Source organism: Coptis chinensis, chromosome 8 (genome assembly GCF_015680905.1).
Source record: "Coptis chinensis isolate HL-2020 chromosome 8, ASM1568090v1, whole genome shotgun sequence".
In the NCBI taxonomy this organism is placed as follows: Eukaryota; Viridiplantae; Streptophyta; class Magnoliopsida; order Ranunculales; family Ranunculaceae; genus Coptis; species Coptis chinensis.
In genome coordinates this window covers 30,909,116-30,929,202 of record NC_141463.1, presented here as the reverse complement: position 1 = coordinate 30,929,202, position 20,087 = coordinate 30,909,116, and the positions used below count along the sequence as shown (strand labels likewise).

General features: G+C 35.4%; 2 protein-coding genes and 1 long non-coding RNA gene across 4 annotated transcripts; all 3 read left to right on the top strand.

Moving 5' to 3' along the window:
- The first annotated feature begins 169 nt into the window (after positions 1-169).
- LOC147481050 (uncharacterized) lies at positions 170-8,136 on the top strand. 2 transcript variants are annotated; one of them, XR_015205624.1, is made up of 10 exons: positions 170-2,115; positions 2,191-2,277; positions 2,355-2,474; positions 2,952-3,295; positions 3,389-3,471; positions 3,590-3,672; positions 4,788-4,855; positions 4,940-5,050; positions 5,899-7,062; positions 7,490-8,136. It is a non-coding gene; the product is annotated as an uncharacterized LOC147481050 (long non-coding RNA). The 2 variants fall into 2 exon arrangements; XR_015205623.1 differs by having other exon boundaries at positions 2,952-3,672; positions 7,165-8,136.
- Positions 8,137-13,249: 5,113 nt separating this feature from the next.
- On the top strand, positions 13,250-16,966 carry LOC147481048 (uncharacterized). Its single transcript, XM_086579918.1, has 8 exons — positions 13,250-13,470; positions 13,542-13,645; positions 13,728-13,882; positions 13,948-14,043; positions 14,437-14,584; positions 14,690-14,838; positions 14,921-15,043; positions 15,343-16,966. The coding sequence occupies exons 2-8, from the start codon at positions 13,581-13,583 to the stop codon at positions 15,924-15,926; spliced, it is 1,320 nt and encodes a 439-aa protein (XP_086436044.1). The 5' UTR covers positions 13,250-13,470; positions 13,542-13,580; the 3' UTR covers positions 15,927-16,966.
- Positions 16,161-16,658, top strand: LOC147481049 (PR5-like receptor kinase). Its single transcript, XM_086578818.1, has one exon. It carries the CDS (start codon positions 16,161-16,163, stop codon positions 16,656-16,658), a length of 498 nt encoding a protein of 165 aa, XP_086434944.1.
- Positions 16,967-20,087: the final 3,121 nt, after the last annotated feature.

The window sequence follows — 20,087 nt, the reverse complement described above, 5'->3', positions numbered from 1 at the left end:
AGAATAAAAATGGCGTTTCAAAGACTACCTACGGAATGCAAACTTTTCCTGTATGAGCCTCTGGTATATTAGAGAAGAAGGTTGAGATTTCTCAAACTCATAGAACTTTACTGACGCCAAATGACATACGCTTTCTGTTTTTAAACAATTTTTGCTATAATTATGACTCTGAAAGTCTGAATCAAATAATTTCAAATAAATGATACAAGTATACAATACAATATCCTTATTGAAATAGTATAGTAGTAGTGTAGTACACACGCAAAAATCTATAATTGAACAAAATCAGGTGACTTGGTCAAGCCAATGATCTTTTGACTGACCCAATTGTTTCTTTTCTTCTTTCTACGGAATGAATTAATCATGCAGTCAGAAGATGGTGTCCGAATATCTATAACCTCAACCTTAGGTGTAGTGAGAAGACTCCTAGCAGGTGGTGGTTGATTTTTGTCAGTAAATAATGGAGTCGGTTGACACTTATTTGGTGATAGCACGTCTAAGACTTTATCTGGCTCAACTGTCTTAACGAAGCCTGAGTTACTGGATAACGGTGTCTTCAAAGGGGTGTTGACAAGATCAAACTGCACTCTACCGTCTTCTTGTCCACGAGTGGAATGGTTAATTGACTGTAATGAGCTAAATTCAGGAGAAGGAAAAATAGCGGGGTCTTTGTCTTGGACTGCCTCAATAAAGCCAGAAGTACTGAAAAATGGTGTCTTCACAGGGGTATCAATAAGAGAATAGTAGAGTCTACCATCGACATGACTACCAGTAGATAAGTCATTGGGTAGTATGGAGCTGATTTCAGTATAAATGAAGTCCACTGGTGGACAACCTACTTCTGTCAGTCAACCCAAGGATGTCTCTGTTTTGAACCCAAGCATCTCACGATCTCCACCTAGGAGAACGGTCTCCTGTCTGTCTTACTGCATCATTTTTGTCCAAATTCAGTGTGTTATGTACCGTCTTTACACTATTATGATTATAACCTGGTATGCTGTCCACTGATATATCAGCTGCTCCTTCTATTAGAAGTTTTACCTCGATCTGCCAGGGTGGAAGAGTGAGCATCGTGTACGCATTTACGCAACTTCAAACTTCAAACTTCATATGAGATAAGTACTTTGGAACTTGCTTGTCTATTAGTACAAATGTTGAACGCTTGAACCGTACATTCATTTGTCCATCATGCAACGGATAATGACCACACTTTGTTTGGGAGCAAGATATGAGGAGAGCAACAATATATATCACAAAGTGGGAGATCTCAGACATTCAAGCAGAAAATAACTATAGACCCATGAGGGCAGAAGTAGAATTAACTCTTCCATTGGAGACTTGGAGTCCAGGTTTTCTTTTCTTTAAAAAAAAAAATAGTTTGGCCCAGAAGCTTATCCAAGGGTTCAAATTCTGACTTCACAATAGGATGCATATCTTATATATAATGGGAAAACTATCTTATATATAATGGGAAAACTAGCCGCCGTTTATTAGTTCACTTATCCTTGGTTTTAACCCAAACTTTTAAATCACAAGGGTACCCAAAAGTTTCACCCACAAAATTTTCTACAGTTCACATTTGAAGGGTAAATTAGTTATTACGTATTAGTTCCCGTATTCCCCTAAATTGGTAAGTTAAAGCATCCTCCCGACTATAAAACTCAACGTCTTCGTAAAACAGATATACCGTTTCGCGGTTTCCCAATTAAAAAAAAATAACCGTTATCGTCTTCTCTGTTCCCAATCATCCGGTGAGATTCTTACATTCTTCTTCTTCTTCTTTTCTTATTATCTATCTCTATCTATATATATGTGATTCATTCCATTCATCTAATTATCTATCCTTATTTATTATCTAATTATCTAATTATCTAATTATTTATGTTTGGAATCCTTTGTGAGTCGAGAAACAAGTGGGAAAGAAGAGCTCCTCTCACCCCTTCACACTGTGCGTGCCTTCTACACGGAGGAAGGGGTCAAACTGGTGTCACATGCATAATCGTCCAGCCATCCACTAAGCGCATCCATCACGACGCTCTTTATGAGGATATTGGCTATCATTTATCACATGATCTATCAGAATGCGGTCTTATTTTGGGCATCAAACACCCAAAGGTGCATACTTCAATTCATTTGCCCTTCTACTTACTATCAACAGATCACTACGTAATTTTTTCTTTCTGGCTTCAGTTATAGATGATTCTTCCCGAGAGGGCTTACACTTTCTTCTCTCACACCCACAAGGTGCAGAAAGAAAGCATGCCTTTGCTAGATAAGGTACCTCCTTATTCAGGCCCTATCCAGTAGTACAGATGCTTACATTCATTTTTTTTATGAAATTCTATAAATTGCAGATACTAGATGAAAGGGCGTCTTTGTTTGACTATGAGCTTACTGTTGGAGACCATGGGCAGAGGTTGCTTGCATTTGGAAAATTTGCTGGCTAGAGCTGGATTAATTGACTTCTTACATGGGTTAGGAAAATTATTGCCCCAAACCTTCTCAGTTTCTTTACTGCTGTATTATATCACTCTCACCATACTTTTTCTATCCGTGTGCGTCACCTAATATTGCATTCTTTAAAATCTTCATTTTTCTACTTTAAATACTTAGGCTCAGGTTAATGTTGTTAAGTAATTGAAGCCACATAGGGGATTCCTTACCAGCTTTGTTGTTTGTATAGTCGAATGGACCCATGAATTAAGCATTCTCAAAGAACAATTTTCAAGGTTCATGAATCCATATATACTTCTAATATTAATAAAAACTCTTCTATTGATGTGTGGCAGAACATACCGATATACATTACTATTAAAAGTATAGTCCACTCGACAATCTATTGGTAGTCATTCAGTAACCCTGTTTTCTTAATGTTTACAGATTGTTGTGTTGTGTAACTTTTGTATGTTAGAATGATAAGAGCGTGAATCTTTTCTACTATTAAATTTCAGGTTATCTAAGTCTTGGATATTCAATACCTTTCCTCTCACTGGGAGCATCTTATATGTTTCCTTCTCTGGCTTCCGCGAAAGTTGCAGTGATTGTTGTTGCTGAAGAGATAGCCACGCTAGGACTACCATCTGGAATCTGTCCTTTTGTCTTTATATTCACAGGATCAGGAAATGGTATTGATGTACTACTGAAATTTTGACTTCCATTCTTATAATTCTCCATAACTCGATCATCCGCCAGGTTTGTCTTTTCTCTTCTTCTATTGGAATTGAATTTAATACTCAGAATGTTTCGAATTTATGAATTGCACACCAGTTCTTCACGAAAGAGACGACATCAAGTGGTAAGTTAGTCATTTTTAATTTTGTAAGTTCTTTATCTATTACCATTTTCTTTAATATTACCATTTTTAATTAATCCTCCTTTTAAAATTTAGTGTTTGTTAACGTGATACAAAGATGGAAATAAATATAAACTTTGGATAGCGTTCAATCATTCCGATGAGCTTTTATGTTGAAGGTATTCTCAAGCCAATCTAAATATACATTTTTTCATTCATTTCCATTTTATTGTACAATAGATGTCTTCGGCTTGAATTTGTGTAATACCCAATCATCCTTAGTAATCTGCCTCATAGGTGTTTGACTAAAGCACATAACGAGATACATTCCTTTCAAAAGAAGGAGCAAGCAGCACCCATTATGGTATTGAAATGTACGGGTAAGTCAATAGATATGCATGGGTAAGTCACTTCAAGGCTTAAGACGATTTTCTCCTGTGTGACTTAAGGCTTCCTAAGTATTTTGCAGTCGTAGTTATTGCACACAACACTAATTCCCTGTCAAATGGGACATCTTTTACCTAAATAAATCATGGAATTATACTCAAAAGAAATGTTTCACAAAACTTATGTACAAGGGTAAATTTGTCATTCAACAAAAAAGGAATAAAAAACACGGAAAATTAATCGGTAATTTAAAGCATCCTCCGGACTATAAAACTCAATGTCTTTGTAAAAACAGAGACACCATTTCGTGGTTTCCCAATTAAAAAAATAAATAAACCGTTCGTTCTCTCTGTTCCTTATATCAATATATAAGGGAGGGAAGTTTTATGACCAACTCCATTAAACGGTATGGCTCAATGACATGTTATTTCTGTTTAGTGTTTATGTTGCTTCTTTTATTATTGTTATATCATTGGGTAGGTTTCAAAGTTAAGCCATGGTTTCAATTTTGTTCGAGTTTCCGTTGAACCTTATTTCAAAGGGGATCGTAAAAGGGTGCAGTGATTAGGTCTTTGGTTTCTCCTCTACCTTTTTAAAACATGATTTGCGTCTCATGAATGGTTGTAAATACGCCGCCAGTACCAATGAAATAGAGTGTAGTTTTATTGAAGGGATTCAACATTTCTAATCTGAATTCTTCTGTGGTTCCCTTCTAAAAAATATCTATAGAAGAATCTTCTTAGAAATATTGTGACCATAGCATCCCAAGTAGGAATGGTTTTATAGTGTAAGTCATTCATGTAAGAGTAGCACCTGTCAATGATAATGGAAATTGACGATGGCAAAAAACCTCACTTCTGGCTCTATCCCCACATCGATGAAGGAAGAGTACCCAATGTTTCTCTTGCTCCACTCCACCTGACTGTGAGCGACGTTGGTAGAAGTTGTAATTTGTAATTTACATGGACGTGAAAGACATTGTAGGCCGGAGAGCTTAATTGGAGTTCTATCATTATGTTCAAGTTGCTTTGTTACACCGTACCATCTACTAATTTGCATTTTATATATACTTTTTACTGTTTTGACACTAATAACTACTTTTGATTAGATTACGCTGTTTTGCTATGAACGAAATTATGGAAGAGCAAAAGGATGTAGCAAATCATTACAAAATAGGTATCTATAATTACACTATCTATAATTGATTTTCATTCACTGGGTTTCTATTTTCATATTTCTTGATTCATTGGATAATTTTAGTGTAGCATTCATGGTGAGTTGGAGCTGTTGAAGTTGAAGAAGAAGGAATAGTCATAATTGCATAATCAACTATTGTTCTAGGACCAGTAGAGCTTTCTCTGACTATGTGAGGTTAGTTACACCAATTATTTTTCTATAGCAGTATGACATGAATCGTTATGCAATTTTGTTAACTTCATACTAAGGTTAGTTAATTGTTCTGTTCTCTCTTTCCAAACATCATTGCTTCTGTTCTTAGGTCTCAGAATTTTTTTATCTATATAAATCATGTAATTAAACTCAAATTTAGTACATGAAATGTTTTTAATAAAAGCTTTGACAATTTATGTTAATACTTGAAAAGTCAATTGTCTAAAAGGTAAAAACAAATAAATTGAGAAGTTGTTAAGCAAAGTCTGTTACTGCTACATGATCTCTTTGCTCATGAAACTGCATAAAAGAGAAGCAAGTAACCTTGGGATGACATATCCAAATTTTGCCAGCCTTCGAAAACAAAGAACGAGGACTATTTATGTATAATATCAGACTATTAGGTTAAGTTGGATATATCAATTAGCTTAACTAAATCACTTACACACACATGCTAATTTAGCCCGGTTGTTCTCTTTTACTTTAGTCCAACTCATTGAACTTGGGTGGAAAAGATTTGTTTTTGGCAAGTTAAGCTGGAAGAGATCCATGGACATACCAAGGGAGTGTCGAAGATTGGATTTGCAAATCCGACTCAAGCTGTTAATGACACCCAGGTGTGTAGAGTATTTTCCACACCCAGCTATATTCCCTTTAGTCTTACAAGTTAAAAAAAAAAATTGGGTCTGCAAGCAACACGAGCATAGACTATGCAAATATTTACCATTGAAATGTCGAGTGAGTTTCAGTACAATGTGTTTTTTTTATCCGCATGTGTATGTCACCATATCAGCTACTTATAATTAATTGTGTTAAAATATTGCAAATAGATTTCGGGGGCTCCAGTCAACCACACTCAGACAACTCAAGTCCAGCCTCATCGTCAGCTTCCTATGAGTATTGTTCCTCTAGCACCATCTCGTCGCACCATCTCACGATGTGCTCGAAGGGATAAGGCTAGAGTCATATCTTCGCCCAACGCTCAAGGTGGCCAATCTTCATCTAATTTGAACAATCATACCACTCTAGCTGTGCTACGTACTCGGAAGGCATTGGTGCAGCGTGCACGTAGAGCGCGGTAGAAAATGGAGAAGCTCTCTGCCTCTACTTTAACTAACATGGGTCATCTAGAATCAAAAGCAGCAGAGGATTCTCACTCACCATTGCAAACCTCGGTTCTAAAGGACACATGAAAGAGCATTGTTCGTGATTTGACGCTAACACCACTGTATACACAGTCATATATTGTTTCACTGTTTTTTCATACCATAGACTAATTTGTCCTCTCAGAATTAAGAACTCCTACAGTATGGTTTAACCGTTAAGGCAAAGGTAATGCCTCTAAACACGTTTTGTTTCTTTTGCACAGACCATTATGGTTAGTCCATCTGTTTTTTTTTATATTCTGCAATCATTCACAGCTTAATTCTCCTGTTTCTCTTACTCTAGAAATTTGTTCATGTTAAATTATGAATGCAGGATGTCCATAATGTGGGAACATACTTATGCTAAAAGGATAAACACCCCAAAATGTTGCTACTCAAGCAACCATCAATTGGTTACTTTGTCACATGTTATGGTTATATGGAACTGAACATAATAGATCCCCCGTGCGTCTCTATTGTCTTTGATGAACACTGTCGATATACCTCGCATCAATGTATTGTTGAAGGTATGTCATTTTGATAACTCCTAAACTATTGTAGGCATCGTGCTGTCCTGGGAAATAGTTGCTTTACTTTGTAATTATGCACTAGACGCTATACATGTTGTTGCAATTCCACCCTTTCATAATCGTAGCCTTTTATAGATGTGGCTAAGTTCATTCCTGATTTAAGCATTTCTCTATTCAGTTGGTTACCCAAATAACCTTATCTGACTTCTGCCTTTCATAATTAAATTACTTGCAGGCTATATCTTTACAGAAAAATAACTTCTTTGTAAGCATTAGGTTTCGGTGCATGAGAAGCGATATGCTCACTCACATTGAACAGGTGAAAAGAAAAAGTATATTTGATAAAAGTTTGGGATAGATAGACAAGACATTATTTTTAATTTGTTCAGTACATAATTTCTTTTTGTGATTATAAATGTAGGTCACAGTGGAATTGCATACTCTTGATACTATATATCTACCCAGATCCTATATCCGAGCGTCCAAAAGTGAATGATCCTAAACTAATCGAAAAACAGGTTTTTATTTGATTGTTTACTTGGGGTACCTATTATATATATATATATTAGATAGCAAATGTACATACTAATATGTTATCACACAGTCGTTTGTACCTGCGCTGTTTCATTTAGTATGTAATTTACATACTAATACCCTCATATTAAGTTCCCAACATAGCAAAATCTTTATATCAGGGAATCATTATTACCATACTAATCTTCCTTATTCATTCCTTTTTTATTAAGATATTACCATTTGAAAATTCTGCTAAAACGCCTGGAACCTCAACTAAAGAAACAAAGCCTAAACGAATGCGTAGAAAGTCGGAATGTGTGGTAAATTTACAACCGCGTTGATTAGTTACTATTTGTTTTTATCAATGCTTTATCCTTTATAACTAACACGGGGGAAAAATGTGCTTATTATGTTGCCACAAGAAATTTATTCATACAACTTTAATGAAACCGTGCAAACTTCATAAACGACTGTCGCATCTAAGAGAATCCGCAAACTTTACCAGGTAAGACACTTTAGTTATGGTCAGAAGAATGTTACACTTCCATCTATTGCGATCTTTAGTTTAAATAAAAGTTTGATGAAAGAATATGTGATTATATGGACCTGAATGCTGGAGATGGATTGGAGCATGTCAATGGAATTCATTATAAACAATGTTAAAGACATTAAATAGGTATGCAGAAATTAGTAGGTATAGGTTCTTTTGCCTTTGTCAATCTTTGAGAACAGACTCGAATTAGTTCTCAAGTATTGAGGGACCTAGAAGTACGTATTTTTCAGTCTTTGTCCACTATGGTGAATTGTGTATTACTAATTATGGTGATGGCAGCAACTCATTTAGACTCTAACTTTATGACTATATTTGGTTATTAGATATTTTTTTGTTGGAAGAATTTGTTAGAGCAGTATTTGAGTTCATTTTAAATATTTTCAAATTTGTTTCAAGTATTTTTATTCAATTTGGGAGTGTAATAGTGCATTCATCTTATATTGACAACTCATATGCAGATCAGGAGTGCAATAGTGCATTCATTTTTAGCTACTGATTCACATCTGATTTATGGCGTGCTATATTTGAAATCAAATCCCAGGAGTTAACAGTTCATTTTAATTAATTATTTTGCATCTTCTACTTTGTGTCCTACCCTGCCTCTCTATTTAAGAATGTAAAATTTAGGCTGAATATATGACATGCAAAGTATGGTTCATTTTTGTCAGGAGCATTAACCTTTTTGTTTTTATTTTTGTTTTTATCTTCTTTGCCAATTAGTTTGAGGTTTTGTTCTGCCCAGGGTTTGGGTTTCTCTACGTGGTCAATGAAATGGTTTGAAATTTGTGTCTTAGGTTAGTTTCAATGACGAATAGAGAATGTGTCTCATTGTTACCCGTCCATTTAACAGGTGAAATTTACTCAAAAGCAATTAACCATATACTGTCCACAAGTCCTTTTTCCAGGCCTGGATTAGCTTAATTAAATTGTTATATTTGGCAAGCAACGGATGTCTATCTTCAGGAGATCTGAGACATCAAAGTGATGAGCTTCTCCCTGATGTTGAGCTTTTGAGTTCCAATGCACCATTGGAGACAACAAAACAACTCTCATGTGATTTTGTTATTGCCCTGGTAGATTGCTTAATAAATAATATTTGATTTGTCATGCAACAGTGATGTTAATAATGGCTATTAGATTTGGTTTGCCATGCAAATGATGATGCAACAACATTTTCGTAAATAGTTGTTCTATAAAACAACCTAACAGTAAAGTTGAGCCTCTTTTCTTGATGTCCAAAATTCTCGAGTGAGGGATAAGGTTAGGTTAGTAGCCTTCCTAAATAACCTTCAATCAAGTGATATTAAGTGTTTAAAACCCAGAGTCCCAGAGAAAAGTCCAAGTTAGGTAGATTTTCATCGAAGCCAAACCAACAGACATAACCCCCGAACTGCAACTATGTTAGTACCATAGGACTTCCCAATTGACCATCAAATCCTAGTCGGAGCATGCTTAATTTGGAGAACCAGGACTCATGGATTGATTTCAGAACTGAATGCATGACTATAGTTCCTGGTGTACATTGAGAAAGCAACTAATATAAATGAACTGGGTATATGTATGTCTTGAACCTGATTCACAAGTAGCTAGCACTTCAAGCTTTGTAGAGTATGTCATGCCTTGGTAGCTGGAAGCAAGATGCCTAAGAGGAATTAGAAAGTTACAGAAATGAAGGATTAGGTACTCATACATGGCATGAAGCCAAACGGTTAGCAAGGAAGGAAGCTGCACTTGATCCATCCAGCCCCAGGAGTAGTCCTATGCAACAATGTCAGACCATACTTTGTTACTAGAACAGAGATCCCTTTCACTGTAAAGCGTAATGTTAGGGGAAGAGCTAATTATCTTTGACAATCATTCTCTTAACGAAAATGTTCCACGAGATAACCATTTGGGTCAACATTTTTTTTATTCTCTTAAACCATTTGGGTCAATAACCTAAGCCCATGCTTATTCAAAAATGAAAAAAAAAAAATATAAATATATATATAGGCAAACAGACGAGTTCATGTTCTCTTAAAGAGTTTATCATTATAATACAAAAAGATAATTCAGGCTCTTGGTGATGTTCTCTACTAAATGATTGTAAATTAAATCAACTGTCTTGATTAAATTTATGTTTCCCATCAGTATTGAATTTGTGAAAGGTTACATGAGCATAGAGTGGTCCATTTGTCACAAACAACATTATGATGTTCAGACTTTTTTGTTGCCTCCTCACCTCAATGGAGTCTATGCATGACTTTAATGTATTAGTTAACCGATTGAATTTGTTTATCTATGATTTTCGTATAGTCAATTACAATATTTGTTATACACCCTTTTGTAACTAAGCGTTCTTAAAATATTAATTGGATACTCAGAGTTCTTAAAATATTAATTGGATACTCAGATGGGAACATGCTGGAAACTCAATTATAGTCAAACTTCATAACTTACACAGTTCATGCGTTTAAAAGCTACTCTGATGGTTTTTTACCACTAACGTTTTTCCCTTCTAATTTTAACACTAACTAAAAACATAGTGTACGTTCGTTACTTGCTATAAGAGTTCCTATAACACCATTAAACCTTTCAAGCTGTAAAGGAATCATAACTCTCTCACTTTCGTTCCAGTGTCTATAACTCCCATCAAAAACTTGGAGCCTCTTATCCCAAGTTAAAGTTCGTATAAATTGGTTTACTGGCCAAACTGTTTATCTTTGTCTTTATTTGTTCTGTATGATAGTTGTTTTGTTTTCAACATCTTCAAGTTACATATAAAATGCACATCTTGGTTGAGTATTATTTGCTTATTTATTTTTTGTTTTTGGCATAGTTATTTTGGAAATCATAATAGGAAACATAAACAATTGAAAATATCCATCGTTTACTTATTTATTGTGCGGTCCTAGGGAATAGAAAGCGCATCAAAAAATAGATTTGCCAATACGCTTAGGTTCCGGTCTCATTATTTTCCTTCTTGCATGTGTAAGTGTGATATAGTTTGTTTATTTTTTGCACTACTATAAATAAACTAATTTTTGTACTACTGATTTTCCTAGCCTGAAGTTTCTTCAGTCATGGAATCAAACGATAGGCAAGTTATATCTATTGTGAAAATTTTGTTGAACATGGAGACTCTTTATTTTGTGTCCAGAATACTAAATGATAGGAAACCAATGTATGGAAGAGAACCTCATTTTAAGACACATTTGTAGACGAGGTTTTTATTCAACACGACACCTCTGACATACAGAAGTTCCGTCTACTGGAAGCAATATTAGAGTTTTTAATACCAGTCTAACAATTTTTTTTTTATTAAGAACACTAGCATTTTTCCCAGTACACCAATCTGTATTATGGATGTTTCTATAATCAAAATTGTTGCCGCTTAACAAAATGTTTCTATAATCATCTAAGCATAGCATAGTGAGTTTGCACAATGGATCATGCTTATAATGCCTCAACACTCCTTCACCATGCACTCTGCACCTGTTGCTAACTACTTGATCATTACACTTAATTTGACTCTCAAAAAACCAAAATTCCATTGCATTATGTTAATCAAAGTGGAAGCCCTAAACCCGACAAAGTTCAAAGATGTAGAGTTGAGTGCTAATAACATTTTCAGAATGGAGACCAATAACCAATGTAAGAATTGATCAAAGGAATTTGCGACTAACAACAGGGTGAATCAGATGTAATTCAGTGATGCAACTAGCTAGCATCCATAATTTCTTCCTTTTGTCGCCTCCATACAGATGGTTTGAAAAAAATCAACATTCCATCATTTGAATCATTCAATCTCCATACACATGAAATAAAATCCACATTATATTGGAAGCTTTTAAATTGTAATCTTGCCACATAGCCATCTCCCATAAAGCTATTATTTACACATTCAATTCACTCCACATATTATATCAAACTTAATAAATCTATAGAACAAATATTAAAAGTGTCCAATGTATTTTTTCTAATTGTTTCCCAATGTGATAATTTCTAAAATTTAAAAAAAAAACAAAAAAAAAAAGTTTTTGTTAGCTAACTACAAATTCTTTATCTGTCCAAGCTACCTACTTATTTAAACCGACAAAAAAAAAAGAGTTGATGGATTCGCTAAATTATTTTGAAGACAATGATAAAAATAAAGTTATTCTTCTTGCATTTTTTTTGAGATATTTTATTCTCCAGTGTAGAATAACAACTATGTTGCACACCATGATATAATATTCTTATATTTTACATGTAGTACACTCATATGAATCCAACAATGTTCCTCAATCACATATAAATGCTCGACAAGATAATTACACAATTAGCAGCACAAAGGTTAACTTCATTAACATAATACCTATTTTTTTGGTAAATTAGTTTGTGGCATATGCACTAATAATTATATATTGACTAAATTATAGGTGGTTAAATACCTCTTCGAATATATTTATTTGCATCATGGCAGAGCAGCAAAAAATCGATTCGAACAACGAATACAATTAACGTATTGAAGTGTTTTTTTCTTATATATTGAAGTTTTTTATCAAACCTCGGCTTGTATTAATTAATCTAAAACATTTTACATAATCCATTCAAACAAATGTAATATGTTACTATTCTAATTTACATGCGATTTTCTCCAACCCAATTTTGTAGATGAGGTTTTTATTCAACATGGCACGTCTGACATACAGAAGTTCCGTCTATTACAAGCAATATTAGAGTTTTTAATACCAGTCCAACAATTTTTTTTTTATGAAGAACACTAGCATTTTTCCTAGGACCTATTTTTTGGTTAAATTAGTTTGTGGTAGATGCACTAATAATTATATATTGACTAAATTACAGGCGCTTAAATACTTTATTCGCAACATGGCAGAGCATCAAAAATCGAATATAACAAAGAATACAACTAGCGTATTGAAGTGTTTTTTTTTTTTTTTTTCCTATTGCAGTTTTTAATTTACTATTCTAATTTACATACATTCATTTTTTTTATTTTCTCCACCCCAATTTTCTTTCCTAGCACGTGCAACGCACGTGCCCGTTTACTAGTGCAATATAAAGAGAATGGTAAATAAATTACCCAATATAAGTGTGCCCTTTAAATCTGGGGCACAATGAAGACAAAAGATAACATGCATAAAATCCAGCTTTACTCTCTTCTTCTTCTTTGATTTCTTTATCATCTTCTTCTATTTGATTGGAGTTTGAAATTTGGGTTGGCCTTAAATTTTCATTTCTTCTTCTTCCTTGTTTTCTCCTCATTTTTCAGTCACTGACTCTCTTTTGGAATTCAAACTGGAATTTGACCGTTGGAAATATATAGCCAAAAAATTCATTTTTCTCTTGAGTGCCACGTGTTTCTGAAAAGAGTATGATATTTCGGAACTTTTGTCGGCAAGTTGATGAGCCAGTTCAACATTAAAAAAAAACAAAAAACGAGGCAAAACAGGTTTAAAAATTGTTTCCAAGTCAACTCTCTCCGAAAACTCTATCATTTAACTCTCTCTCTCTTACAAAGAAGCTGTGAGTCTGTGATTAATGGGCAGCCAAACTGAACACGAATCTATATTTTGTACTGTTTCCGAAAAACGACCGAAGTCGCTGTGAATACGGTGGAGCGGTGGCGCGCTGACCATTTTGCTTGTTTGAGCGCGTGCGCCTGACAAAATTTGGGTGAGAAAAGTAAATTTTTCTAGCTCGACCTAAAAATTTGACCAAGTAATTTTTTTTTTTTTTTTTCGCAGCTCTTTTTCTCTTACAAAGAAGCTGTGAGTCTGTGATTAATGGGCAGCCAAAGTGAACACTACTCTATGTTTGGTGAAGAAGATGAAGATGTGATTTTCGATGAGTAAGTTAACTTCAATTTATTAGACTACATTCGTAGTATTCTCTTTTCCTGTCACATATATATTTTGGCCCTTGACTTGTAGGTTCTCACGTATAAAGTATGACGGAAATGGAGAAAAAGGATCGAAAAGTTGGGGTCGCGTGAAGCTCTTCAAGCACAAAAAATTGGGAAAAGTTCGAGTGTGTATGATAGAAGAACCGTTGTTCAGGCGTAACAAGATATTTGCAAATCATCCAAGTAAGATCTGCGCTGTGTTACTTTTACTGTTTCTTCTTATTTGACTTTCTTCTGTTTTGTTTCAGTATCTTCGGAAATGGAACTGTGGAGTAGGGATGATGGTTATCTTTACTGGAATACAAGTCAGTATTACTTTTATTCCCGGTTTTCCTCTGACACGGGTGAGTATTGTTTTTATCTCCATTTTCTTTAGATTTTTAATCACCATATCTTTCATTTCATTAAATGTTTATTTTCATCATCCAAGGTTCAAATATGGGATTGAGATGGCTTAAAATATTATTAGGATGATTTTAACTAATTGTTTCCAAAGAGACATCTCAATGTTCTGAGTCACTAGAAGAGATCTAAAAGAGAGATATATAAAAATATAACCCGTCCATTTTTTTTTATTTTTCAATTGTGTTAAGATTTAATAGATCATGGTTTTGAATTTCACAAAAGCTAGCTCTATGTGTACAGGCATGAGTGTACTACAACTACTAATATGTTATTTTAAACTCTTAATAGTTTCGTCTTATCAATATTTACATACGCCAGCCTTTTTCTTTCAGCAAGGGAGGAATTTGCACGAATATTCAGAGAGTCAGTAGAGAGTGAGAAAAGGAAGAAATATGATGCTTCCATACAACTGGAAAGACAAGGCAAGCTTTTGGAACATATAATAACTGGTGAAGAAGATGAAGACGTGCTTCTTCAAATGTAAGCTAAGCTATGATCACCTTGTTTTAATTCCCTGGCTTTAGAATTTAAATGATTTTCAGTACATTCTTTCTTATGCTTGTCTTTTTGGTCGTTGACTTATAGGAGCTCAAAGCTTTATGAATTTGAAAGAGAAGGGGATCAATGGAAGAAACTATGTCCTGGTACTGTAAAGCTATTGAAACACAAAATAACTGGAAAAGTTCAATTGGTTATGAGATCAAAGTCGCTCAAGATTTATGTGAATCATCGAAGTAAGATCTGCTTATCTGTGTTATGTATGTTGTTTCATTTATTTGAGTTTTTTTTTTTTATATATATTCTACCTTGTTTCAGTTTCTTCCGGAATGTTAGTGGATGTACACGCAAACTATACATCATGTGTCTGGGCTGCAACTGATTTTTCTAAGGGAGACTCAAAGGAGAAGCTCTTTCGTATCCAGTTCGGATCTGTGGAAAGTGAGTATTGTTTTTTGTTGTTGTTCATCTTCGTATTCTATAGATTTCTAATCATCAGATCGTTTTCATTTTCATGATGTTCAATTCTAATATGAGATTGAGATGGCTTAAAGGATGGTTTTAAGTAATTATTTCTAGAAGAAACCTCTAAATATTCCTACTCAGGTATAAGTCTCTGTGCCTATCTAGGCCTGTCTTTAATTGCTTGTTCACGCAATTGGACGTTCCTTGAGTTCATAACGTTTGTACTTTAATAGTATCTTTTTATCATATTGACATACACAAGCATTTTCTTTCAGATTGCGACACCTTTATGCAATTATTCAGAGAGACAGTAGAGAGTGAGGAGAGAGAGGAAAATTATGCTGCCATACAGCTGGAAAGGCAATTGAAGCTTGGGGATACTAAAACTGAGAATGTTGGTAAGGGGGTACCTATTATAGAGATTGAGAAACAATCGGTGACTGAGGATGGTAAAAGTAAGACTGCTCATGAAGAGTTGCCTGTAGAAGTTGTCATTGCGACGGAGAAGGAAGTGGAAGAGAAAGTGATTGAAGTTGTCAAAGTTGTGGATGTTTTTAAAGGAGCCAGTGGAAGCTCAAACTCAATTGAGATGTTATTAGGTGAGCTTGGAAGAAAGAAAATACAACAATATTCACATAAGGACCTGACAAGCATTACTGAAAATTTCAGTGGTCAAATAGGTTCTGGTGCATATGGAGATGTATTTAAAGGAACATTACCTAATGGTGTGAAAGTAGCCGTCAAGAAACTAAAGGGCATTGCGATGGATGTCATGGAGTTCACATTCATGGCTGAAGTGAGAACAATGAGTAGTACTTTGCATCGACACTTAGTTGTGCTCTCACGGGTATTGTTTTGAGGCCAATATGAAAGCACTCATCTATGAGTACTTGGACAATGGATCTTCGATAAGATTTTATATGAGAACTACCTTAATCTACAGTGGGAGAATTTGTATGACATTGCAATCGGAACAGCAAAAGGACTTTCTTACTTGCACGAGGGTTGTGTTCATGAAATAATTCACTATGACGTAAAGCCTAGTAATGTGCTTCTCGACTCAAAACTTTGTCCTAAAGTTTCAGATTTTGGAATGGCTAAGGTTTCTCAAAGAGATTTAAGCAAGATATCTGTGGTTGAGTTTAGAGGGACCCGTAGCTATGCTGCCCCAGAAATGTGGATGCAAATGCCAGTAACTTCCAAAAGTGATGTTTACAGCTTTGGCATGATGTTATTTGAAGTTTTGGGGAGGAGGAGTAATCTTGATGGCGAAACTTGGTTACCTGGACAAGTTTGGGAAAAATTCAAGATTGGGAAACTCAATGAAATATTGGATGATTGTGGCATAAAGGAGAAGGATAAATCAAAAGCAAAGACACTAGCTACAGTTGCGTTATGGTGTACTCAGTACAGGCCCAATGACAGACCACTGATGAGCGTTGTGGTGCAGGTACTTCTTGGGAATATACAACTTCCATCGCCTCCCAACCCGTTCTATCCGTATTGTGAGTCCTTAAGAGCAAACACAGGTGGTTCTACGAATATTAATGGACCTACCGCATCATCAGTTTTTTCAACCACGTCAACTTAAATTTAAGCTATCAGATGGTTTCTAAAGTTGAGGGTTTGATGCCATGCGGTGCTTATAGTGTATAATATTCTTTTGGTAGCTGGGGCACTTTCTGCTGCAGCCTTAAGGATGAGCTGGGCATTTGTCATGTGTTAGTTGGACTGTGTTTTGTGTAGGCTACACAAAAGAAGAGTCAAGGACCATAAGTGCAGTTCAGTATATCACTTGTTTAGGTTTGCCATTGTCTGTACTGGGGTTCTGCGTATATATCTGTTCAATTTTTATACTTATTCTTGCTTCTTTATGGTGTATTTGATTGTTTTCCTTCATTTTTGTTTTGTTGTTCTGTTTTTTTCTCCTTTTCTTGTACTTTCAATAATCTTCATCTTCTTGAAAAACAAAATACAGACTTTACAGTAATCCAGTTTCGATCCACATCTTTCTGAGTAATTCTACCCTGTGGTTTTTTAATGTTCAATGTGCACAACCTCAAGGCTGTGGTGATGGAATTACGGGTGGTAGAGGCAACAGACAAACAGTACATGTTTATCACATCAAAATGTATTGTCTCTGATGGTTTTATGCTCACCTGACCCAAAGTTGCCAAGAACTTTGTAAGCCAATTTCAAGCTAAATGTTGTGCAGTATCGGGTATTACAAAGCTACTAACAAGTATCTACTAATGGCTCCTCTCTTTCCGATGACGAAATATTAACTAATATCATTTCATGAAAATCACTCCATCCCGAAATGTGTACAAGAATGTTAAGAAGAAGATTAAGAGGGAAGTGGCATTTCCGACATGCTTATCTGTGAACAATGCCTTGTGTCACTGTCTCCGCTTGCTAGCGATGATTCTGTTTTGGTAGCTGTGGCTATTTTGAAGATGTAAGTGTTTAATACCCAGTGATTTGAATTATTATTTTGTTTTAATGCTGATGGATTTGAGTTGTTGGCAGTGATATGGGATGTCACATTGCTGTAGTAGCTCACGCTTATGTACTTTTGGATGGACCGGTAATGGGAAGGCAAGCTGATGTTATTGCGGTTGCCAACACTGCTGCAGAAGTTGCATAGGGATTAGTTAGACCAGGGAAAATGGTAATGATACTCATTAATAGAAAAACATTATGTATTTGAATCAAGATGTAGTTGGTATTTGATAAAACAATTACACGAAATGTTTTTTTTTTCTATTTGTCTGTTTTCTGTGTTTTCGTTGATTGGCTAGTGTCTTGCAGTTAAAAATATCTCCTTCCCTTGAAAGAACAAGACGAAACAGAGGCACCTATGGAGGAACTCAGTGAGGTGTTGAGGACTATAAACGTGTTTGAACTATTTGTGAAAGAAGCTTGATAGGTGTAAATTGTAATGAAGTGGTCATGATCGAAAAAGATGGATGTGCTTTACCAAATTGTTGTTGAAGATGAATGACTGTGTCTATGTAGAGGAACTTTTGTTCGTTCTTGTACTGGTTGCGGGACTAAGTACACTCTACAGGTGTTCTTTCACAACGGATCTGTACCAGTATAGCGGAAAAATCTGCTGTGGAGGCTAGCTATATATCTTGATAATCAGCAGCTGGACTGATGCCTGATATTGTAAACAATGAGCTGAGGCTACTGTCTACCTTCTGTAATTGTTAGCACCTGAGGGTCTAGGGCGGAATATAGATATTGGTGTCCATGATCACATACTGGAAGACAATGATTCATGCTTGAGGAGGGAGATGGTCCATCCAGACACAGTTAATTCGTCCCCAGCCACCTCACCAAGTCATCAGCCGGTCGTTTACATGTCAATAATGTGTTGCAATGCAGTTCAGTTTAACACTTGTGTTGAGGTTTGAAATACTCCCCCCTCATTTAAACATAGAGTGACAGAGGTGTGTTGGATTGCTTTCCTTTGTTTACGATGTTTCACTTATCTGTTTGACTGTTTGTGCTATTTGTATTCTTCGTCTTTTGATGAAGGTACAGGGGCTCTTTAGTAATCCAGTTCCACATTCTTCCAAACAGTTTGGCCATGTGATCATTTAAAGTTAAATGAGCCGTTGAGAATTCTTACTTGATTGGATGGAAATATGATCTTATATAGCATAGAGGACTTCAAGGTCGTGTTGTGAGTTTATAAGAGGTGGTTTTGGGTAGAGTGCATATATAACGGAATTATGGGTGATGTTGAGTCGTGTTCAAATGACAATTTACTGTAAACTGGGTAAGTAACTGGTGCAAATTTTAGGATTTCATTTCCCCTTTTTCTTCTGGTCGCTCAGCATGCACATTCTTAACAAGATTAGGATAAGTTGGAGCTAATCATCTCTCTCCCTCTCTCTAAATTTTGGTTTGTAAGTTGAAATTGAATTCATGTATGGCAGAGGCGATGGTTGGTGTCCTAGTGATTTTTTTTTGGTAGATTTTACGGCACGAGGTAGTTAAATAACTATGGTAATTGTTTGGTGCGTTATTAGTGTGTACATTGTTGAAAGTTTTCAAGCTAGCATCAGTCTTCATTGGTGCCTAGTTTATATGATTTTGCCCATGTTTGTTTCCAGTGACATTGTTTGCTCAACATGGAGTTTGTGTACAGAGTTTAGGGACTCAGGGAGTATTGCGTGCAAAATGGGACTCACTGTAACAGACCAAGGCCTTTTGTTTTGAAACTAAAAACTTGGTTACTTTGCCAAACTGGAGTCTGGCCCCATTCAATTGCATTACCAGGCTTTGGAGTGAGCTCTATGAGAATCATTAAGTAAACGCTTCCATTACCTGGCAGTCTGGCACAACACGTTTGACTTTCCAAGTCCCTATAGAGCGCCTCTTTTAACAAACACAATATCAGATCATTTCATCCCATATAACATCTCTTCAGAGTCAATCCGTCTTTTCTTTCTTTGTCTCTGTGAATTTCTTATTTCAATAATGGCCAGCATCCAAGGTGAAAATGCAGCCATGCAGGAACAGTAGGAGAACATATAATAACTGGTGAAGAAGATGAAGATGTGCTTCTCCATATGTAAGTCATATTCCATTGCGATCCGGGTGCAACTTATGACATAGTTTGTTTGGTTACTACAAAATATGTAAATATAGAATGTGTCAGACAAGGACTGCAATATGCACTTGCAGCAGTGACCATGCTCATCTTTGTACAAAAGTTTTCAACTTGTACTGTTATTAACATATAAAGTTGATCGAATTGGCAATGTAAGAAGTTTACTTGCCTCCATGAAGCTTAAAATTCTAAAACTTCAAAATTCAGAATCCTTTTAGCCTCTGAAAGATATGCAAAAGTTAAAAGAGGATTCTGGATATCGAGTACGATTCTAAATTAAAGATTCTGGGGCATTTGTTGGCCATGGAAATACTTCCCTGTTAATCAAAGGAAAGTGATTAATGGTTTTGTTGTTTTGTATCACTATTAGACAGTCTTGGTGTTAAAATGCATCGC